At 35.8% G+C, this 25,575-nt stretch overlaps 1 protein-coding gene across 4 annotated transcripts in view; it reads left to right on the top strand.

Annotated features, from left to right (window-relative positions):
• PCDH9 (protocadherin 9) overlaps nt 1-25,575 on the top strand; it is a 924,004-nt gene that overhangs the window by 583,886 nt on the left and 314,543 nt on the right. For 2 of the 4 annotated variants that reach the window (XM_006096305.2, XM_006096304.2), the window contains one exon: nt 17,191-17,266. In XM_006096305.2, coding sequence (XP_006096367.1) covers nt 17,191-17,266 — 76 coding nt within the window. Of the gene's footprint in view, nt 1-17,064; nt 17,267-25,575 lie in introns of all 4 variants that reach the window. The other 2 variants (XM_006096302.2, XM_006096303.3) reach the window with 1 other exon arrangement.

Genomic DNA, 25,575 nt, shown 5'->3' with positions numbered 1-25,575 from the left:
ATTAATGTTTATCATAAATACATATTCCCTTGATCCATCATTCAATGGCCTGAGTGGCTTATATTTTCAAATTAATTATAATTTTAAAACATTTAAACTAAATAAATGGCTGATTTGATATAACGAGAAGGCATGCTAAGAAGATGATGTGAATACATATCATTGCCAACATTGCCTTATTCCAGCATCTCCTAGCATTGAAAAGATTAAGACTTAGAACTTTATTATTTAAAATTCTTTACCTTTTACATGTTTTCTGCATGTGAAAATAAAGCAATGCTAGAAGATGGTTACCTCTTTTCTAGATTTTATTTTGCACAGCTATGGTGTGCTCTATTTTTTTTTAACCTTTATGAACAGGAAACTGAATTTCATCATTTGTCAGGTGTGACTCAGTGGGCTTAATGGCTAGATTTGCTTGTTGGGACTCCGGCTGTGATTCTGTAGTTTCTTTCATAATGTAAGGGTCACTTATGACAGAGTTCCCTGTAGGTCCCAGAGAGGAAGACCTTATAGGCAGGACACAATTTGTTGAATGGCCTTCATAATGAAAGTGGTGGGAAAATAAGCAGTTGTATAGATCCATTTCACTTGTATTTATATATGCTTTTTAATTATTAAAAATGCAGAGTTTACCTGCTTATGTGTTGTTGTTTTTCAGTTGTTTGTTTACCATCTGTCAGTTTAGGTACATTTTCAGAATTATTTTCTCAACAGATAAATTTGTTATTTTCATGTTTGAAACTCAGTCAAGCTAGTCCTTTTATTTTGACACTGTCAATAAAGAAAAGAAAACTTTGCCAGGCCTGTGTGGTTCAGTTGGTTGACCATCATCCCATTCACCAGGAGGTAGCCAGTTGAATTTTTGGCTAGAGCACGTGCCCAGGTTGCAGGCTCCATCCCCAGCAGGGAGCTTGCAGGAGGAAGCAAATCGATGTTTCTCTGGCATCAATGTTTCTATCTCTTCCTCTCTCAAAAATCAATACAAAATATATTTTTAAAAAGCTTTGTGATTATGTATACTGTTATATATTTCCATTGTATACATATTTGTGAGTGTCTGCCAGTTCCTAGGGCTTATGCTAGGTGTTAGATATATCAAGTCAAATAAAATGTGGCTCCTGACTTTGAAGAATTTCTACTTCTAATTCTGGTTTGTCATGATTTTCTTCATTTATGATTTTAGTTATAATTTCAAATAAGAAGCTGAAAATACAAGCTAGCCAAAACAAACAAACAAAAAACTTTGTAAAGTATATGATTGTCTAACCACTATCTGTACACCCGAAACTAATACAGAATAATATTGAATGTAAACTCTAATTGAAAAATAAAATTTAAAAATATTAAAATAAAATAAAGGAAGCTTTAAAAAACCTGAGACAAACAAGACACCATTGTAAAAAATCCAGAATTATTGGGGCCCAATAATTAAATCCTGAAAAGATAAACTTAATACATCCATGTTTATATCAATGTATTTAAGTGGAAGCAGTAAAAATCTAGAGATCGTCGGGAGCATTGGGAAATGTGCTTCAATAGATTCTAGAATATTTTAAAAATATATTTTTATTGATTTCAGAGAAGAAGGAAGATGGAGAGAGAGATAGAAACATCAATGATGAGAGAGAATCATTGATCGCTGCCTCCTGCATGCTGCCTATTGGGGATCAAGCCCACAACCCTGCATGTGCCCTTGATTAGAATCGAACCCGGGACCCTTCAGTTCTCTGGCCAATTCTTTATCCATTGAACCAAACCAGCTGGGGCAGATTCTAGAATTTTGTTGTTAAATTTATTTAGTGGACATAGAGTTTGTATTTCACAGAGGCTACTTCTGGGGTGTTATTTCATATTGTTTTGCATGGAATTATAGCTTCCCAGTCTCTTCCAAGTAGCTATGCATGAATTGCCATAACCATTATTGGAAGTCTTCCCTGGATGTGTTGGATCCTTCTGTGATATACTTTATTGCACCCTGGCTTTATCCTTCATGATATCTAACACATTTAAAATTACTTGTTCCAGTCCATTTGACAGATTTCAAACCTTATGAGTGGAGACACTGCACCATTCTTGATTGACAAATTCCCATCAGTATCTAAGACTACCTGATAGAAAGTACTAGTATTTAGATAGATATTGACAGTTTTTGTTAAATAGTTGAGTAAAAGCTCTAAAGAATCTCTTAAAACATTTCTATTTTAGCATGTATTCTCCATATTTACAAATGGTATAGTTTTAGAAGTGTCTGTTTTATGACGATTCATAATTTAGATAGTTTTCCTTTTACTCTATTTTGTTATGTACACCTCTTGCATGCAGTTTAAAGCCTAGTAATGAAATTAGTAAATAAGTTGGAAGGTTTTTAATATATATCACTAAAATATATTTATTCTGAAGTTTTTAATTTTTTTAAATTTTATTTTTATTGATTGTTGACAGTATTACAAATGCCCCTCACTCCCCTCCACACCCACTTTCCCCACTCCAGTTATTAATTTCCCATTCTTCTTTCACCAGAAATACCATGATGGCACTATTTTTTCCCTAACAATATTGCTCTACAGACATTGAGAGAGATTACATGCATGTGGGAGTCAAACGATCATGCTCTTGCACTGAAAGACCTTTCTTCTATCAGAATTTCCCAGGAACTAAAATTGGTTAGCTGCCATGTTTGAACAGTTATCACCCAAACTGCAGTTCCAATGAAAATCTCCAAGACTTTCACATCTATGAAAAGTTAGTGATCAAATAAGATAACTGAACTGTGTTCTCTATGTGCTTTGACAGTCTCTGAAGCCTAAGATAAGATGCCTTCTATAGACATTGAGCTCTAGGATCCATTTCAGGAGAGGCAGTTTTTTTAATTTCCAAAGTACCATTCCCTATTCCCAACCCCCCACCCCCTGTCAGGCTAGGACATGGACTAAATCAGAATTATTTTCTGATATGGGGAACATTTCATTTCATCTTCATGAAGCTATCTCTTTAAAATATATTCCTACGAGTGTAAAAAGTAGTTTGCATCATTGTAAAATACAAATTTAAATGCCTATTTAATAGAGAACCTTTAAAGTTTATATGTTTAAAAAATTTTAAGGATGATTATAGACAAAAATTACAAATTTATGCATGCAGAAATATTTTTTGAAATAGGTATAATTATATAAATATAGAAACTTTATTTATGATTTTAAAAGGACCAACGTGGGCTAACTAAAAGAATGAGGATTCATGAGTATTTATGTCACACACACACACACACAAACACACTCAATAGAAGTAAAATTCAATGTAATACTGAGCAGTGGTATCATCTTTTAAATTCCTTGAAAAGGACCTGAAATCACCTTCCCTTTGACTACAAAAGTAATTGCCCATCTCTTCTCCCTTTTAGTCCTCAGATTTTTTAAAAATATACTTTATTTTTAGAGCAGTTTTAGGTTTACAAATATTATGCACAAAGTATAGTCTTATATATAAGTATTCTTTTTGAAGTTTCTCCTATTAATATCTTGCATAATTTGATACATCTATTGCAATTAATGAACAATATTGACTTATTATTAACTGAAGTTTATAGTTTACATTCGTGTTAGCAGTTCTCACTTCTTTTTATATATCCTAATTAATGAAAATTTTCTTTCAAATATTTAATTGTACTTTTCTCCCATTTTACTAAGTACACATGTTCAATTGCTTACAATAGTTTTATTGAAAATAATGCATTCCAGACTAAAAATTTGTACATTATTTTTTATGTACATAGGATAATATATTTCTGTTTTGCAAGATTCTAGATATAAACTTTAGAAAATTTAATATATATATTTTTCTAACTGCAAGCTGGTTACTGTTCCTAAATTTTAATGCAGAGGTAACTTGTTCTATATAGTAAATTACCTCTGATATTAAACATTTTGTATGTGTTTCATTCTGAATCTATCTTTCCATCTTTGTCCCAGATAAAAGTTAGAGGGACTTTCTGGGCACATCATTAAATCCTTAAGTAAAGTGGACTTACAAGTGTTTACTTTCTTATATTCAACAAAGGATTGGTATGATTTTTGGATCTTTACTCTCTAGATTGCTGAGTCTACATTTTGAACATAATGTTTGAAATTTTGTCCTTTCAAAAGTATCCATATTTTTCTAAGTACAGCTCATTATTATACTAGTAGTACCTAAATCTACAGAAACTTTGTCATAAAGAAGTCCTTCACATATACTTGAATTTTATATTTGTATTCAGGGAAAAGAAATTATCCTCAGTGCACAAATAACTGAGATCGGTGAGTCGGTAATGTTTTCAAAGAAAAGACTAAAGCCACAGGGCAAGCAGGGATTATTACTGAGATGTAGGAGTGATTTAGTTTCAAATATCAGGCTCAAAGTCACACTGACTGTCGGAAGTAATAGGTGGATATTTTTTTGAAATAAACTCTAGCCAATTTGACTGTTCTGAACAAAGGCCAATCTACCCAGGAGAAAAGAGATATAAAATCTTACTCATGTTTATTCCAGCTGCATAGCTTCTCTGTTTTCTTAACGTCATTATAAGGGTTCTGATTCTAACAGAGTAGAGTAGGAAGTTGCATATGACACTTTTAAAGGAAATAGAGGCTTAAAATATTTCCCTTCAGGACACTAGTGTTTTACACTCTTCTGAATAATGCTTACTAATACTGTCAAAAATATTTTGATATGTTTTCCATATCCAGATGTTACTGTCAATATATATGCAGCAAACTTGTTTTGTAAGCTTTTTCTCAGCTTCTGTAGTTCAAAACCCCTTTTGAAATCCATCACCCTTCCGCCCTGGCTGGGTGGCTCAGTTGGTTGGAGTGTCCTCCATAACCAAAAGGTTGTAGGGTCCTTTCCCTGTCGGGGCACATACTAGGCTTTGGGTTTTATATCTGGGACAGGCACACATGGGAGGCAACCAATCCATATTTATCACTCACATCAATGGTTTTCACTCTCTCAAAAAAAGAAAAAACACACACAATAAAACATATCCTTGTTGAGGATTTAAACATCCATCACCATTCCTCTCATTCTTTAATATCATACCACCTTCACTATTCTTTCTAAATTTATGATCCAGTCCTAGCTGGTTTGGCTCAGTAGATAGAGAGACTGAAGTGTCACAGGTTCCATTCTGGTCAAGAGCACACACCTTGGCCACAGGCTCTGCCCTAGGCCTTGGTCGGGCTCATCCTAAAGGCGACCAATGGATGTGTCTCTCTCACATTGATGTTTCCCTCTCTGTGTATCTCCCCCTCCCTCCCACTCTCTCTAAAAAAAAATCAATGGGAGTATTATGCTAACTGAAATAAGCCACTCAGAGAAAGACAAATAACATATAATTTCACTCATATGTGGAATCTAATGAACAAAATAAAGTAACACACAAAATAGAAACAGACTCAGATGTCAGAAGGGAGGGGGGAGGGAGGCTGGGTAAGAAAGGTGAAGGGATTAAGCAAAAACAAACAAGCAAATAAACAAACAAACAAAAACCTCATGGACAGACAATAGTATGATTATTAGCATGTATTTGGGGGAGGTTGGGGGAGGGAGGAGAGGGTAAAGAGGGGATAAATGGTGAAGGAAAGAGACATGCCTTGTGGCAGTGAAAGCATAATGCAATGTGTAGGTGATATATTATAGTATTACTAGAGGCCCAGTGCATGAAATTCGTGCACTTTGGAGATTCCCTCAACCTGGCCTGTGTCTTCTCAGAGTCCGGGAGACCTCAGGGGAGTTGGACATTCTTAGCATTGCCGCAGAGGCTGGAGAGGCTCCCACCACTGCAGCTGTGCTCACCAGCCATGAGCCGGGCTCAGGACTTCTGGCTGAGTGGCACTCCCTCTGTCAGAGAGCACTGACCACCAGGGGGCAGCCCCTGAATTGAGCGTCTGCTCCCTGGTGGTCAGTGTGCATCATAGTGACTGAACTTTCTGCTTTTTGGTTGATTTGCATATTAGCCTTTTATTATATAGGATAGAATTGTAGACCTTAAACCTATATAATTTTATTAACCAATGTAACCCCTATAAATTCAATTAAAATTGTCTTTTAAAAAAAGGAAAATAAATGAAAAGAAAACCCTTGTCTTTCACAATACATGTGTTTTTCACAATACAATTACTAAGGATAAATAAAGTTCTTAGTAACTTTTTTTTAGTTTGGAATTTAGAAGATGGATAGTCATCATAGGTCAATCTACCTAGCAATTTATCTCCTGTTGGCTCTTTTAACAATGGGTCCAAGAATTTAGATGAAAGTCCAAAGATGCCTTTTTCCGTGTGCTCTATGTGGACAAAGACAGTCCCTTTCTTACCCACACTGCTTCCCCTTCCCTATTCTGGAAAAGCATTTCTCAAAATGTGTTATGTTTATAGGAAAGCCTAGAAGAGAGAATTCAATACTTGGTTAATAGTTATTGTCATGTTTTGTTCCTGTACATACATTTCATATCTTCTCAGTATAATTTGGATTATCACCAATGTTTTTTAAATTGCATAATAATCCGCCTTGTCCATGCAAATTGCTTCCTCCATTAACCTGCTTATGAAGATCTGGTTCTTTACTATGATTGACTGTTTTAGTGACTCCTGTGATTTAGAATTTCTTTTATTAATAGTTAGATGACCATCTTCATCTATAAATTATATGAATTATAGTCTAGCAAGTGGCTCTTTCTTGAGGAGTATCAACCTCATTGGCATTTTCCTTATTTTTGATGAAAACGACAAGTGGCTACGATTTCCTTATAATCCATGGGCTGCTGGTGGTAAATATCAATGACATGTCCTAGGACTAGTTCAAAGAGCTCACTCCTTCACAGCTCCTACAACATATTTTACACTTTGTTCTTTATACTGCAAACATAAACCAAAAAGTTAAATAAAATCAGACTGCAATGTTGAAACAAAATCAATTGAAACAGATTATACTACATTTTAGGTGCAAATTCATAATCCTTCATGAGGACTTTAAACAGCCTTATTTTACAGTAAGAGTATTTCTAGGTGGATTTATACAGATCACCTCTTCTTCCCCTCTATGTGTGTTTCATTCTCTAACTTGGAATAATGTAATCTATCCTCTCTAAAGCCTTGAATTACTAATTTTCATTCTTGCTAGGTAATTACGATCTTGTGCCTGTTCAGCAATACACAATGAAAAGTTAAAGTGTGTGTGTATGTGTATGTGTGTGTATGAACACTGAAACTCTATAAAATCAAGGCTACCTCCTAAAAGATACTGTGAACTTAAAGGAAATTTGGCCTATTTTGGTTTTACAAGTCTTATTTTTGTATTGAGAATTATTAACAGTGAGGAATGCTAGTGAGATGTCCATCATATATTTTTTTTAATACTGCTAATGTCACCGGAGATGCATTCTAGAAGCTTAGACATCAAATCAGCCTCTATTTCTGTTACCAACACTGACGAATCTGACACATATTATTTTAGTAATTTTTCATTATCCCAAGAAAGACTCACTTTTTTTAAAAAAGACCACAAGCTCTGTTTTTATATATTTACTTAATAATAGTGATAACTTGGTGTAATTTCTAATTAAATTGCTGCAACTGACATGTGTGCTGATGTTGTAAATATGGTAAAGACAACTTACTCTGTCACATGAATGTGTTTATACTAGAAAACTACATTGGAAAGGACTCTTGCTGAGTCATTGCTTCCCTATGTCTGCACATATAATTTATAGATGCAAAAGTTCTGCTTGCGGATTCAGCAGCAGCTGCTCCTGTTTAATGTAGTCATTTTATATTTTCTATGTTCAGATAAAGTGCTGCATTCCTACTGGGCAACATTTAACTATGAGAAATAAGTTGAGGGTATTTCTGATAGCAGGAACTAAATAAGAATATAAGAAGCAAAATAGCTAACAATGCTGACAATTCATAATCCTCTCTGCTTGCCTTGGGCCCCAGAGGAACCCTAAGGGTGGGGTGATGGCACTAAACCAAGAGGAACGTTCTCTCAGAATCTTTTCCCTTTCTCCGATGTCCCTGAGGGGAACATTATGTAGGCAAGGGATTCCTCTTTTATGTCTGTTTCCAATACGCATATTCAAGCATCAAGGCTACACCCAAAAAGAGGACAATGAATACACTTTTCCCTCAAGTTTCTTAAAGCTATCAACTTGTTTTTGCACATGGAGAGAAATGCTATCTAACTTTCTCTCAGGTCCTACTGAGATCAAAGGGAAATGAAAATAAAATTAAAAGATTAGTGGTTGCTTAGGGCTGGGTGTGAGGGATAGAAAGATAGATAGCTAATAGGTACAGAGTGGTTTTTTTTTTTTATCCTTATTGAGAAAAAAAAAAAAAGAAATTTACAAACTGAACAGGCTGTTGACCTTAATATGAGTTTCCCACACACACTGAAGCAAGGTCCCTAAACTAAACACGCAGTTGAGTAGTGAAGTTAGAACATAAGGTACAGCTCTATCCTGAAAGGAAGTGGTTGCTTAGTGGCTGGTAGGGAACTGCTAGGGAAAAGAGCAGTAGGTACACTACAGATGGACACTCTCTATCCCCCTGAAAATGCTACGCAACTTCATAGATCCCATTATCAACCTCATACTCATCCTTTGTATGTAGCACTAGGAATAAAAAAAATAATTTTAAAGTTGCTGACAACTTTACATCCATCACCAATGAGCAGGGAAGTTGTTCCACATCTTTTTCAAACACAAATCGAGCCTCCCCATTTCTCTCTAAGTATCCTAAAATGTAAACATGGAGAGAGGAAAGAAGGAAAGATTGACAGCTAGTGAACTGTTACCATGTTTCATTTTTCTACTTGTTTAAACCAGGGATACACTCACTACAAACTTCTTGCTGAGGAGACAGAGAACTTATCCCGTGAAAAAGCACTTTGGAGGATGGATAGGGATACTCATTTCTACTGCATCACCTGTAGATGTTCTAGTTCAATTCTGGATAAATTATCTGCATTCAATAAATATTCACTGCAAGCTCATTAAATGTCAATGTATATCTTTCAGAAAAACTTGCTGGTTTGTATTTCATCAGGTCTTACTGAGGTGTTAACATTTCTGTAACTACGAAGGTAGAAAAAATGCTCAAGGGCATTCAGAGTTAACAATAATTCTGAATTGTAGTCAAGAATAGCCTACTCTACAGTTTCTGTACTCTTCTATCTTTTCATTTTCTTTTTTCACAAATTGGCAATGGATTCCAATCTAAGGATGGCACCGACCTGGGGTTGTTTTGGCATAAATGCAGAATCTGCTCCCTCCCTACTTTTATCTCCCTGGGTTATTGTTGAATTATACAGCAAAGGTCTCTCATTCATGCACGGACCTTGCCTACATCTGCATAGTTTGCAAGAATTAGAAAGGAATCACATTTGAAAAAGATGGCACAGATGCTGGCCAGAAGCACCCTCAGAACTGAGAGAGTCGTCTAATAGAATTCTACTCTTTAGAAAGTTGTGGGATATAGATTTTGTCGTGTTCACCATTTTATACTTAGCAGATAGAATGGTGGCTAACATAGAGAAGGTGCCCAATAATTATTGATTAAATGAGTAGATGCACAAATAGGTGGTGTTTTATGTTGAAAGTCAGAAAAAGTGGGGTTTGTTTACCACTGTAACTGAAACAGGCAAGTCACTTTACCTTATTTCACCTGATAATATGTAGTAGATTAAAGTAGAAGATAATATTTCTAAATAATATCCATCAAATTCTACAATAGCAGAACCATTTTAACATAAGTACTTGATATGAAAAGAAAAAAGAATGACTCACTCTGTCAGTTAAAAATAATTAAATGACATAGAAATAATTATGTACTCCAAATATTTCATTTAGCACCAGTCAAAAAGTCCCGGCCCGGCTGGTGTTGTTCAGTGGTTGAATGTCCACCTATGAACCAGGAGGTCAAGGTTCGATTCCCAGTCAGGGCACATGACTGGATTGCAGGCTGGATCCCTATGGGGGATGTGCAGGAGGCAGTGGATCAATGGTTCTCGCTCATCATTGATGTTTCTATCTATTTCTCTCTCTCCCTTCCTCTCTGAAATCAATATAAAATATATTAGAAAAAAAAACACCTCCCTTATGAGTTCGTCCTTTAAAACTATTCCTTATTTTTATAATGAAACTCTTTTGCTAATAACTACCAGTATTTTTCCTAAATCATAAGTCCAGAATCTTTGTTTATTTACCACTTTGGTATTAATCTCTTTAGCATGAATGAAGAAGATGTATGTGTTAATATTTGTTCCCCTTCAGTTGAGCCTGTAAGTAATATCAAACTAAACTATTACCATAGATTTCTTTTGGGGTTGCCTTGCCTTCTAAACCATTAGAAGTTTTGTTCAGTTCTGATATTCTTAAGAGAAAGTATTATGTACATTAATTTCAGATGGCAAAAGTCTATTAAGAAACTTAACTATTTAATTGAATTGGTGGTTTTAGCTGAAAATGTGTTGTTTGTCATTTAAAAATCCCTCTTTGCATAACTTGCAACCTAGATAATATTCATAGGTTTTACTGTAAAAATCGCAATTGAAGTGTGTTTTCTTAAGAAAAGTTGTTATGATTCTAATTCATATTCTAAAAAATATTTATGAAAATTCAGTTTTCAGTCTCTAGATTTTTTCAAACCTCTGGAATAATTGCCTTTGCTAATCTGAGAAGAAATATATATGAAAATACTATTTCAGAAAGAGCATATCTTCATCAGATTTAATGCAAAGATAAAGCAAAAACAAGTTCACACATGGAGTTTTAACACAATTTTGTTTTTTACTTCATCATTAGTAAATCCTGGCTGATATTTGTGCGTGCGTGTGTGTGTGTGTGTGTGTGTGTGTGTAGTATTTCATGATTAGAAATATAGGTGATATTTTATTTCTTAATTAGATTAAAGGAACTAAATCAGAATTAGGAATATTTCTTTTAAAAGATAATTAAAGAATTCTCTACAAATATAACCATATTTAAACAATTCTAAAGCACTTTTTCTACTTTCATAATATCAATTAATAATTCTCCAGAGAATAATTGTTTTAAATGTCAGTCATTAACTGCTAAATTTGTTTATTTGACTTATAATAATTAGCTTAATGTCAGATTCAGATAGTTATTCTGTCATTTGAGGAGAAAGCAAGGATTTTTAATTTCAGTGATTAAACAGGTGTAAAAAACAAGGAAAAAATGGAAAAATAGAATAGCAGAGAAAAGATAGGAAGATTATTTTATATGCTTTAGCTCAAGAGGAAACTCACCTTGCGTCTAATAGATCTTTCCATTCTTTTGGACTACATTCTAATTTGCTATAGTGATAATGAAAAATACTTAAAAATTAGAATGTGTTCTAGCCGGCTTGGCTCAGTGGATAGAGCGTCCGCCTGCGGACTGAGGGGTCCCAGGTTCGATTCTGGCTGAGGGCACATGCCTGGGTTGCGGGCTCGTTCCCCAGTGGGGGTGTGCAGGAGGCAGCCAATCAATGATTCTCTCTCATCATTGATGTTTCTATCTCTCTCTCCTTCTCCCTTCCTCTCTGAAATCAATAAAGAAATATATTTTATAAAAAAAATAGAATGTTTTATTATTACAAAGGCAATGCATAAAATGTCAGTGTAGCCAAAATATTAGATTATAAAATACTTAATTCCATGATCAAGCAATACCACTTTAAACACTTGGTATATGCTGAGACAGATTTTATTTGATATATACTCACATCTGAAAGTACATTAACAAGAATGCAACACACTAAGCAAAATATTTACTAACCTGATTTTTACACTTAACAATAGATTATAAATACTTTTTGTATCAATTAATATAATTTTAATTATTGTTATTTATTTAATGTTATCTATCTATCTATCTATCTATCTATCTATCTATCTAAAAGCCTAATCAGCTGTGGGCAAACTATGGCCCGAGGGCCGGATCCGGCCCGTTTGAAATGAATAAAACTAAAAAAAAAAAAGACCGTACCCTTTTATGTAATGATGTTTACTTTGAATTTATATTAGTTCGCACAAACACTCCATCCATGCTTTTGTTCCGGCCCTCCGGTCCAATTTAAGAACCCATTGTGGCCCTCGAATCAAAAAGTTTGCCCACCCCTGGAGCTGATCATTCAACTGGCCCACTGGTAGCTATAACGTGCAATGACCACCAGAGGGCAGATGCTCAATGCAGGAGCTGCCAGCTGTGGTTCTCAGGTGACACACCCAGAACCAGAGAGGAGGGAGACTGATTCAGGGGTGCATTACCCGAGAACCACCCTCTTGCAATCGAGGACCCATTGGGGGATGTTGGAGAGCCGGTTTCAGCCCAATCCCTGCAGGCCAGGCCGAGGGACCCCACCAGTGCACGAATCCATGCACTGGGCCTCTAGTATTACATAATTTATTAATTAATCACTTATTAAACACGTCTTCCTACATTCTGCTATTTTATTCAAATACAGAATGAATTGTAACTTCAAATCTTAGCATATGAGACTCCCTGTAGATTAATGGGATTGGAATTGGGAGCTTGAGTGTGAGTCATTCATTGGTGAATAATACTCTATAGCAGGGGTCCTCAAATTCTATAGCAGGAGTCCTCAAACAGGGGGCCAGTTCACTGTCCCTCAGACCGTTGGAGGGCCGGACTATAGTTTAAAAAAAAACTATGAATAAATTCCTATGCACACTGCACATATCTTATTTTGAAGTAAAAAAACAAATACAATATTTGTATTTGCATGTGGCCTGCGGGCCGTAGTTTGAGGACCCCTGCTCTATAGCAATAAGAAACACACAAGAGAAGTATTCAAGGATTGACTGAGGTATCTTAGGGGATTCATTCTTTCAGTTTTTCTTGAAGAATAGTGCCCAGTGCAGGAACATATATATCTTCCTGAGCTTCTTCAATTTCCCCTCTCTTGCCTTTCTACTAACCTGTAACAAAAAATATTGTGAAGGTGCTTGGTGATGTTTCTTAAATCAAACCAGTGTGGCACCTTTTGACTTGCAGGATCCGGGACTTACGTATATTTGTATCCTTGGTCTCTTGTGTAGAGAAAGGAGTCTCTCATGAAAGGTTTGCTTGGTCAGAATTCATATTGGCAGCCCTCTGAGAACATAACATGAAACAGTCTTACTAGTTACTTATTCCCATCTTATTCTTTCTTGGGGCAGCCAGGGACCTGTAGCCAACCTGTCAGAGATAAATCAGATAAACAAAGGTAACACTCGAACCATGAACCAGACATAGCCAGTAACACCAATTTATTAATAATAATAACAGTTTCCCATGGGAGAAAACGGGATGGGTAAGACATAGATTTAGAAAAACAAAAGCTAAGTGGAAAGTCTGAAACAGTCTCATAACATGTGTTGTCCCAATTCAGTCAGGCAGGATTTGACTATATTTATAACCCAGATTGTGCCTATTTCCATAGGGATTACCCAAAAGCAAAATTCCCAGAGGCAGTAAGTAAAAAATGTCTTCCTCTTTGTCTCTTCAAATATACAAACAACTGTAGTTTTCTTAAAAGAATAATGAGGAAACCTTCACTTTCTTGGAGGAAAAACCATGTATTCTAGGCTGTTGGTTTTCCTCATCCCTCCTTCCCCAGAGCAGCTGCCCCTCAGAGGCCCTGAGATGACATGAGCCAGGGGCACAGGGCGAGCGAGGCACACCATCATTCTGGGTTTCAGCCACTTCATTTCTGAAAGAACAAATCTTTTCCTTTTCTGGGGTGAAGGAATCGCATCTTTAAAACTAGCTAAATATTGATAGAAACAGAGGTTAACAGATAATATGTAGCTATACATTTCAATAATTACAGCTGCCTTTTATTGAGTATCTACTATGTGTCAAGTATTATATACAAGAAACACTTCTTATTTCATTTGAACATCAGAGTACTCCTCTGGCAAAGGTACTATTTGGCCATTTCGCAAAGCTGGGAACTTGTTCAAAGATGTAACATACCTTGCCCCAAGCCAGTTTCTGCAGAGCAAGCGCTTCCATCCAGGAGGGGTTGGGTTCTGGCTCTTCACCTTATCTTATTTGGCAAAACCTGAATAAGTACTATTGAGTCCTTGGTGACAACCGTAACTCCTGTTTCTTAAAGCTTCATGGTACCTCATTCTTCTGCATTTCAATTTATTCAAATCTTCTCCTTACATCTACCTTGATATGTTGGATATTTGTCTACTTGCATCAATCATTATGATGATAAAAACTAAAGACTGTGCCCTAACTGGTTTGGCTCACTGGATAGAGCGTTGGCCTGCGGACTGAAGGGTCCCAGTTTCGATTCCGGTCAAGGGCATGTACCTTGGTTGTGGGCACATCCCCAGTAGGGGGTGTGCAGGAGGGAGCTGATCGATGTTTCTCTCTCATCGATGTTTCTGACTCTCTATCCCTCTCCTTTCCTCTCTGTGAAAAATCAATAAAATATATTTAAAAAAACAAACAAACAACAACAACAAAAAAAACCTAAAGACTGATTTGCTTGCTGAGTTTTCTTAGTACCATGATAGGTGTGTTCCAATTCTTAGTCCATAGGTATCATCACCCCCACCTCCCATTACACTGATAAGTTGTGCACAAGTTTGCCAGTTAAGATTTAAACATCTTTAAATTAATTAGGAAGTCAAATTAATTAATTAATTAGGAAGTATTTTCATAAGCTACCGTGGTATCAGCATTGTATCAGTCTAATTTATAGTATCTCAATTAAATAAATTATAATAAAATTATAATTAATTCACACTAATAAAGTGGTAAAGAAATATAGTGGAGTACATGTGAGATGAAATCTGTTTTTATACTTTAAAAAGTTATATTTAAAAGATTTTACCTTCTATTCTTAGTGTAACCACAAGACTAAGCACTTAGTAGACGCTCAAGTAAGAGTTTAAATGGCTGTCTGTCAGAACTGCCAGATTCAGGCATCACTGGTGGTGTGGATGTGGGCATTATTTTAGGAGGAATGTATTTCAAGCAACAATAGTCATGTTTGGAAGAATATCACAGATACCAATTTCCCTTTTTCCTGCTGTCATGGAACATACTTGTTCACAGCTTGGGAGGCTTCTGGGAATGCTTTATGGAGATTGCAGAATCATCTATTCCATTGCCTTTCTCTTTTGTTTGACTTCTTTTCCACTCACCTGATCGAAAACTAAGAGATATTCCTCCACAGTTAACACCAAAGATATTTTAATCACCAAAATTATGGCCTTAGCTTAGGGCAGTCACTTTAAAAACTGTTTGCTAGTCATGTATAAAGGGCAGCCTGGTCATTGTTCTTAATGCTGTGTTTATGACAAAAGGATGCTGATGAATTAAGAGTGTATTGAAACAGAAACAAAGAATACTTGTATTATTTATTTTCCCTAAAGGGTTAATTTCACAAGAGAGACAAAATACTATAATAGATAAGTGGTAGTGCAGCCTTTCTTATAAAAAAGAAATATATTTCAGATATCAATATTCAGGCTTGGCTTATTGGATAACTCTTACCTAGGCACTTTTCAAAACCTACTGAAAGGGGAATGGTAGCACTGAGAGTTGGGCATGAAGATGAAACGTGCTACAATAGACTCAGTTACTACCATTTATGATTATAGTTTATGTGATGTGGCATCAGTTTAGTAAAAATGTAACGAACTATCAAATCATTTTACACAGGTCATTGAACAGCAGTAAAGTGGTATCAGCTCTGTTCCCTTATGATTGAGCTAGATTTGAATCTGTGACTCTCAGGAAAATGGCTATGTTCGATTGTCAGTCTATAAAGATGAATTTACAGAGTAGCAGCTTATCTATTTATAACATTTTGTTTCTTAACTGCATTTTTAAAAATTGATACAATCTATAAATTGTCTCTTGAAAAACACAAATTTTAGGTATTGTAAAATGATTGCATTATACATTATATATTTATTATATGTTATATATTTTATTTATATATTCATAATGTTATTAAATCTGACTAAAAGTGGTCACATGTGACATGATATTGAAAGATCTTTGGGCTATTGAAGCATAATTAAAATTAGGTGCAATCAAAATATAGAACACATTTACTACCGTTTATATAATTATTTTAAGTCATAAATCTTTATTCCACTCAGCTTTAAATATTCTCAGATCTCATGGATTATAGCCACTAAAAGAATATTTTTGATTTCAGAGAGAGGATGGGAGAGGAAAAGAGGGATAGAAACATCAATGATGAGAGAGAATCATTGATGAGCTGCCTCCTGCACTTGCCCTAATGGGGATTGAGCCCACAACCTGTGGATGTGCCCCGACTAGGAATCCAATCGTGACCTCCCAGTTCATGGGTGGACACTCAACTACTGAGCCACACTGGCCAGGCAGCTAAAAAATATTTACCAAAAGAAATAAGCAGCAATATGTGCTGAAATACACAATTTTATTTAATTAAAACACTAACGTGTTGAAGTACCCACATACATATTTTAGGTCACTTCTGATAGTCACATTGTGCAAATAGATGCCAAAATAATATTCCAAACATCTTTCACCTGGGGTATTCTAGAGCAGATGACTGAAATGACTGGTAGAATATCTAGGCCAGTGGGCGATCATAATTTCATTGCAAAAACGACCTAAAAATAGTTAAGTGAACACAATTTGTGTTCATTCAAAAGAAATGAAATGCCGCATTATATGTTTGCACATTCCTCCTTCTTCAAAAATTTTCTATAACTTTGATAACTAGTCTAGATATTCTTTTTTGCCATTCTTGCTACATTTTCAACAGTATACCATTAGTTTTTGTTCTTAAATTACACAGGATTAAAACTCTTTATCGTATTTAAGTTGGACATAACATAATAAATGGCAAATAATAAATGTCTGTGCCTAGCTGTATTTACTTATGTAAGTTTACGTTGCTTTTACACTGTATTGATAACTGAAAGCTGTTTTGATGTGTGTTCCGCGGCGCGTGTCTTATGGGGAGGAGTGTTAATCGGCGTGTCCTGTGGTCTTCTTTGTAGTCGCAGCGCCGCGTTACCTTTCACCTGCCCGATGGCTCCCAGGAAAGCTGCAGTGACAGTGGTCTAGGAGACCACGAGCCGGTGGGTAGTGGAACCCTGATCTCACACCCTCTTCCTCTGGTTCAGCCACAGGACGAATTCTACGACCAGGCCTCTCCGGACAAGAGGACCGAAGCAGACGGCAACTCTGACCCCAACTCTGGTGAGTCTTTTTCCAACTTCCGCTGCTTGGCATTGCTCTGATTTCCGACGGTGCGCTTGAGCTTTCAACAATCATCCTGGGGAGCAAGGAAATGAACATTTGGTTGCTTTATTTTTTCTTTTTCTGGTTTTGTTGTTGTTGTCTTTCTTGAAGTATATCAAGTGTAATGTGCTTGATATATATTGGTGTTTTGTATTGCTCTTAGCCTATCAATAACCAATGTTGTGGCTGCACCGGCAGGGTGGTTCTTATTATGATTGTAAGAAGCCCTTCAGCAATAACCATCAGGAAACTTTGAAAAAATACAGGTTTATTACTTATGAGACCAGCACCCCTGGGGCCACACAAGGAGAGGTTGTGGGGAGGAGAGAGTGAGCAGATGGTCCTGGGGCTGTGCTTTTATTGGGGTGGAAGGTGGGGCCCTAGGGGAAGGGTAATCAAGCAAGTAGCCCAAATGGTCAGTGATTGAAATCAACCAGGATCTTGAAAACAAAGAAGCCTAGGTTGTTGTTGGGGGAGAAGGGGAGGAAGGGGCTTTTTTTTTGTCATGTGGCTGGCAATGTGTTTATTGGAGACAGACACAGACATCTTTGAAGTGGGTGCCTCAGCAATCAAAGCTTAATTAAGTCGGCACTCTGATTACAGAAAAAAAAGTCACATTAGGGCTTCCACTACAATTGCCTGTTAAATTGTATGCTTCACTTTTATTTTGTAAACCATTGAAAAAGAAAAAAACAACAACTATAATTTCAAAAGTCATTGATTGGCAGACATTTTGATGTCAAAAATGTTAAATGCAATGTTTAACATTTTAATGATAAAATACAATTAAGTAGGACCTAGTCAATAAAGAATAATAAGAAAAATTGTCCTGAGGAATCCTGTTTTCCAATAAAGACTTACAAAAATATATAATAGTGATTTGAAACAAGCATGAAGGGTAGTGATAATGATTCGGGGTTTACTTTTTTCTGCTTGAGTTTTGGAGGATTGGCTTTTAACCGGTACAGTGAACTAGTGGAATGAATGGAATGTACCTGGCAGAACTTTTATTCACAGGCCCACACCCACCTGTGAGATCATTGCCCATTCAAAGAAAGCCCTGTGAGGGCTCCGCTGTGGCCTTTGCAGGAGATTTTGGACAAGTGTTATATAATTTTCAGTCATGTCATTATAAAAAAATCACTGACTTGTTTGCTTTTATTTAAAAATTAAAAGTGCAATTTAATAATTATTAATTCTGTGATTGCAGTAGAAATACTGAAAGGAGGTAAAAACCACAAAAGCACTTTCTTAACTAGTCCTGTCACGGTAATCCAGCAGTAGTGTACTAGTGTTCTCTGAGTTCTACGATTTTTAAACGGACTGTTTCCAGGATGGTGGTGGAGGACCTTTTGTACATATACCCCTTCCCAAGCTCTGCCCCATCGCTACAGGTTTCTCTAATATACCTTTCTCTTCTCATTGGTGTGTGAAGTTACATGTGCATCTTTTTTTTTTCTTGAGGTTTCTCTCTACTCTAGCCAATCTTTTAGGAAGGTTTAAGTAAAGTCCATACCAGCTCTGGTTCTCAGATCCTATGTCGTGGTCTCATAACAAAAACATAAATGCATCTTTTGACTTCATATAACCAGAAATAACAGGCCATACTCAGAGGTAACTTTTGATCACACAGCATTTGACAGAGCTGGCCAACTATTCCCCTTAGATTTCTTGGTTTTGATTAGTCTAAGCACCATTAAATCTAAGTGGTTTATTGAATCAACCTTTTCGGGGCTTGTGTGATGAGGTCAGATTGGTAGGAAAGCTCTTTCTGAACTGATTTTCTAGTCTCCAACTTCTCCCTTCCCAATTTTAAGAAATCTCTCATTGCCGTTAAACTAAGGGTCTCAAAACTGGTTTTTGTCTACCTCTTCTGCATGGGGAGTGGTTGGCTCCTCTTATATTTGGGCATCAGCCAAAAAAAGATAGAAAGACACCATTTTAAACCTAAGTCTAATTAATCTAAACTGCCTTGAGCTGGAATTTTAGCCAATATGTATAGCTACTCACCCAGTGACTTAGACCTGGGCAATAACACTGGGCGAGCTTCCAAATGAGAGAAGATAGAAGAGATTCTAAAGCCAAAAAATTAATTAATTAATTAGTTAAAGTCTGCTTCAGAAATTCTCCAGAGTTTTTACCAATCTAGTCACATGGAAAAAGGGACCCAAGGGATGAAACACCCTTGCACACTCCAACATTCATCTCAGCACAGTGGCTTCACCCAGGAGAGTCCTGGTCAATAGAATGTACTGAACCAGAGCAGTGCTCCTTGGTGGAGAAAGAGAAGGGAGGAGCCCTAAGGGCCCCTGGAGACTAACAGATTTTTGACATTTAATGGGACTAAAATTTTTAACCTCCTTTGTAAATGTCTAGAACAGAATTAATTAGAATAGCCTAGATATACTAGTATTAAAAGATTCATAACTAAATGGTAATTCATATTAAGATAGTATTATGATACTAGAGGCCTGGTGCACAGATTCGTGCACCAGTGGGGTCCCTCAGCCTGGCCTGCACCCTCTCGCAATCCAGGACCCCTTGGGGGATGTCAGAAAGCCAGTTTTAGTCTGATCCAAGTAGGCCAGGCTGAGGGACCCCACCAGTGCACAAATCCAAGCACCGGGCCTCTAGAATGCATATAAGATCTTTGGTTAATCTCTTTCTCACCCTCCCTCCCCCTTCCCTCAGAGATTCATCAGTCTGTTCCATGTTTCCATGCCTGTGCATTGAGTGTCTGCCCCCTGGTGGTTAGTGCATGTCATAGCTATTGGTCAAACATTCATTTAGGCAAATAGATAGATAGATAGATAGATGATAGATAGATAGATATTACCTTAAAATTCTTCATTCAGATTTTGTAATTAAGTCTGAGAAATCTGTGAAGTGAGATATGGTATAACTGAAGCAATAATCAACAGTAATAGTCTTGCTATTTAGATTTAAACTGTTTCCTTTGTCTTCAATGGACTTTTCTGCCTGTGATCTGATAATTCTTGCAGAGCCATAATTGTATAGCAATCATAATATATATGTATAAATTATATATCTGTATTAGCTGTAGAGTTATTAGGTATTGCATCTGCATGAATCCTATTTTTTCAAATATGACGTTTCTAAAAAAATAATTATCAAGATAAATCATATTTCCTTAAGAAGTGAACTCACTAACATGATCATGTACTACATGAAAAATTCAATAAAACCATTAATTCTGAGAAAACAGTAAGGGATTTTCAATTGATAGTTGTTATTTTAACAAATATAACTAGACTTATGAAAGAGTTTTACTAAGTGGGAAGCAAACAAAAACATCAGATCAGGAACAGCTTATTACCACTAATTCAGAATTAAGTCTTAATCTTGTCCTATTGGGAATCGTGAATAGGGTCTTTTTTATACCCAGTGTTTCCTTTAAACATTTATATTAAAGTATTTTCTCCTGTTTAAGCATGTGTGAAATTTCAGATTGTATTTCCTTTTTTAAAGGCCTGTCTGCCACTTGCTTCTGATTCTACCTGGGCTGTGTGTGAATCACTTGGTAAAGTTCTCAGTAAGGATTGTTTTAAAACCTGATGATATTTATGAGTAATATTTGAGGTCTACTTATGGGTCAGGAAGGCTACTCAATGTTTAGATATATTGTTCATGATCTCACACCAATATTGTAAGTTAGTGTTATAAAGAAACTGAATTCCAGAAAATGTATTTTTCTCAAACTACTTAACTATCTGAGGCAGAATGTGACTGCCGGAGTGCCTGTCTCCACAGCTTTTGCTCTGACTGTTCAGAGAAACTACCTTTAAGGTGCACATGTTATAACTCAATGCCATCATCCCCGTCATTGATTTTTAAATTCTGTGCTACTAATCATACTTTTAAGAGGAAATTTGAGCAATTGAATATTTAAAAGATGAGTTGGTTGAACATTTGCTGGTAATATTAACTTGATAGAGAACTAGTTCTGTGGGTTTTTTCTGGTATTGGATTAATGTAAATTTAGACTTTAGTAGAATTATTTTATGCAGAAGCATAAAAATGGAAGAGCTTTGCACATAGTTATATAGTTTGTGGGTCAAGAATAAAGCTCATACCTGCTGACTCTTATTTAGTGCTCTTTTCAGTGGAACCATTGTCCTTATCATGTCCCTTATACCTTTTCCTCAAAGAAAATCTTTAAGATTATCTGATTAGTAGTTGTCTCTCTCATTAATCTGAGGACTATTTGCTTACTTCTATTCTCCATGCATGAGAGTACCTGGCATGTGGTCGGCCAGAAATGTGTATTTGTTGACTAAATGAATAAATCAATATTTCACAAAGACCAGGAAAGGTAATCAAAGAAATTGAAAGTGTTTTATCAAAATAATGACAAATGAACAAAAACTAGAAAGGAATGCATCATGTTAACTGTGATTATCTTCAGGTTGGAGTATTGATTTCTTTTAAATTGTCTGTACATTCCAATTTTTAATAATGTATTTAAAATTATACTTTTATTTTGTAATGAGGTAACACACTTGACACAGAGCTGAAAAAATATTAAAAATGTATATTGTAGAAAAATACATTAAAAATTATTCCTGACAGTCCTAAAGATACAAGATATATGCTGAGCAAAACTGAGAATTTAAAATATTTGGGCATGAGAGATAGGTTGTAATTTTGGACGAAAATAGAAAGATAATCAAATTAAAATCTCCAGGAAAATCCAGAAAAAAATATAATTACTCTATCAAATTTCAATCTTAAGAAATTGTGCTAATCTTAACCTGCAGGGGAAAACAACAATAACACTTCCCATAATATATAGTGGGAACTAAACATGAACTTGATTTTGAGGGCACAGTATTGTAATAAATACTTTTTGTGAACCATGTTTATAATTGTTATAAGTATCCTGGGTTGAGCTAATTATACAAATTGAAATAAAATTGTTCAGAGGTTTCATATTGTCATCTGTTGTGTTCACTGGGAATTTTTTAAAAAGTTTTATTGATTTTTAGAGAGGGAGGAAAGGAGAGGAAGAGAGAGAGCAACATTGATGTGAAAGTGAAACATAGATTCGCTGCTTCCTGCACACCACCTACCAGGGATCAAACCCAAAGCAGCCATGTGCCCTGACCTGGAATCAAATCAGCAACCCTTAGGTGCACAGGGAGGTGCCCAACCAATTGAGCCATGCCAGCCAGGGCTTCACTGGGAGTTTTGCAATCAACAGTGGCCCCTGAGTTAAAAAATCTAGAGTTCCTCAGACAGAGGCATAGAGAAGAGGTAATTGGTCCTACTGTGATTTGAGTTAAAGGAAAGAAAAGGTTTCAAAACTCAGCAATTAAAAAAAAAACTACTTGATGACCTTCTTATCTGATGAGACATTGTTTGCTTTATTAAAAATACTTTTCCAAAGCTAAATCCAAAACTTAAAATTTTTAACTATTTTTACCTTGAAATTAGGACAATAATTTTCTAAATTGGAAACACCTAGATTATAAAGCAAACATACATCTACCCATATCTTTACCTATCTTCTGTTGCTAATTACCACAATCTTAGCACTTTAAAACAATAACATTCCTAATCTCACAAGGGTCTGAGGCCCTGGCCAGTTGCCTCAGTTGGTTGGAGCCTCATCCCATACACCAAAATGTTTTAGGTTCCATTTCAGGTCAAGGCATATACCTAGGTTGTGGGTTACATCGCTAGTCAGATGCATATGGGAAGCAAGGGATCTCTCTCTCTCTCCCCTTTCTTCCCTCCCTTAAAAATCAATTTAAAAACATCCTTGGGTGAGGAATAAAAATAAAAGGAATCTGAGCCTGACCTGGCTGGGTCTTCTGTTCAGGGTCTCAAAGCCTGCAATAAGGTGTCAGCCAGGCTGCAGTCTCATCTACAGGCTGACCTCTGGGACAATGTATGTCCATGACTTTCCAGATTCTTAGAATTTATTCCCTTGCAGTTACAGGACTGAGAGCCCCAACATCTTTGTGGTGAACAGCTGGAGATTTCTCATAGTGACTAGAGGCCACCCCTAGCCACATATGACTCCCAACATGACCACTTACTTCAAAGCCAGTTAGAGACAGTGAGTTTGCAGCAACATAGAGCTTTATATAATTTAACATGATCATGGGAGTGGTATTTCCTCACTACTGGCATGTTCTATTGGGCAGAGGCAAGTCTTGAGTCCCATCCACACTCAAATGAAAGGGATACATATAGTCATGAGCACCAGGGAGTGGAGGCCACAATGTGTGGCAGTCACTCTGATACATTTTTGTATTCAAGAACTTTTACTTAGGGTCCTTTATTCACTTCATTTTCAATAATTCACTCATCTATTTATTCATTTAGGTAAATGAATAAATTTTATTCCGTACACTCATGTACCAGTAAAGGCTACTATCTATCAGTACTATGCTAGGTTCTTAGGACAGGTATTTAATACAAAACTCCCTAAATTTATAAAAAATGCCCAGTTACTAATCTGTGAGAGCAAGAGTTCTTAATCAGTTCCTTGGTTCCAGGGATCCATAAGAAGGTTTTTAAGAAGTTCAGGAACCTAGGAAATTCCTGAAATTGTTTTGCATTATTTTTCTTTCTCTTTGGGCCATGCTATGAGCATTTTATAAACCATGTAAAGAAGGAAAAAAATTGAATTTTGTAAAGAAAAGATACCAGATATCAATAATGTTAATGATCTAGAATAAATGCTAATGATAAGTCTATAAAAAAGTGGTTGTTAGAATAGAATGTTTTGATTAGTCAATAAAGATTCTATGAAATGATACTTTAAACAAATTACATTACATGGATAGAAACTGTTTAAGTAAATAGTGTGTGTGTGTGTGTGTGTTTGTGTTTGCCTCTTGGTGCTTATAAAACAGTGGTTCTCAACCTTGGCTGCACATTAGAATCACCTGGGAATCTTTTTAAAATCCTGATTTCTGGGCCTCATCCTCCAGAAATTCTGTTTCTTTGTTACTAATGTTGTGGCCCCACCCCACAACAAAGAAACAGAATTTCTGGAGGATGAGGCCCAGAAATCAGAAACAGAATTTCTGGAGGATGAGGCCCAGAAATCAGGATTTTAAAAAGATTCCCAGGTGATTCTAATGTGCAGCCAAGGTTGATAACCACTGTTATAAAAGATCATGGTCAGTTGGGCAAGCAGTTAATAGTTCAATATCTTTGTAGCACATGCAGGTATAATCAGCTCACCACTTGGTCTCAGGTTCCTAACCTCCAAAATGGGGCTATTATTACCTATGAGAATGTTGTTCTAAAAACTGCAGTTACTTGATAAAAGCAACCATCTGGCCCAGTCCCTGAAAAATACTAGATACTAAAAAAAATGATTGATATTAAACTGTGCAAGTATCTGGCAATAAATAAAAAGGTTTTGTGAGATAAGTTGAAACAAGATTTTGAATTCTGGGGAGGATAGGATAAATTCTAATATAGCAGAAAAGGGAAAAGAAAGACTTGATAGTATTTCCAAGATTTAGTTTGTGAACCTTACTGGAAAAGCACACATTCAAATAAAGTAAATAAGGGAATATAAGAAGAAAAAGTTGAAATTAACATTTTTTATTTTATTTTGAAGTTTGAGCTGCTATACAAGGTTATCTTGGAACTGAAAATGTGATTCTGAACTGGAATTTGGAAACTGACAACATAGAAGGTGATAAAATTCTGGGAGCAAATGTGGTAATTACGAAGAGAGACAAGGAGTCCAAGAAAAAATTATGACAACATTAACATTTAGTGCAGGAAAAGATGAGGGTAGAGTAGAACGAAAGCAGATACCTCAAATTAAGGGAGAGTTGAAAAGAGATTTGCAAACTCCAAGGAGTTATAAATTGTGTACATATTTAAGGGTAAAGACAATGTGGAATTGTGATTCAGAACACAGACTATGGATTCAAAATAACCTTTGACCTAACACATTGACCTTGGGACCACAGGGCTGTGGGCACAGAAGACAGACTCATTTTAGATGACATTTTAAAAAGTTATTATGATAAATAGATAGTGAAAGGTGCAGAAAAAGCAAATCATGTATCAATATTATCTTGTAAAATATTTCCAATTGAGTTTTTAAAATTTTTCTAGTAAATTTTGAAATGTAAAATAATTATACATATAAAGAAAGAATATTCTAACAAGATCTTAGTTTCAAATTCTAAAAGCTTTTATTTTAAAATCTTTTTTGTGATTATTTTTTTCATATCTATCATACTTGATGGGTAGTTTCAAAACGTCCCAAT

The sequence above is a fragment of the Myotis lucifugus genome, unplaced genomic scaffold (genome assembly GCF_000147115.1).
Source record: "Myotis lucifugus unplaced genomic scaffold, Myoluc2.0 scaffold_174, whole genome shotgun sequence".
NCBI classification, from domain to species: domain Eukaryota; kingdom Metazoa; phylum Chordata; class Mammalia; order Chiroptera; family Vespertilionidae; genus Myotis; species Myotis lucifugus.
The sequence above is the reverse complement of the archived record's forward strand: the minus strand, read 5'-3'. Positions and strand labels throughout refer to the sequence as shown.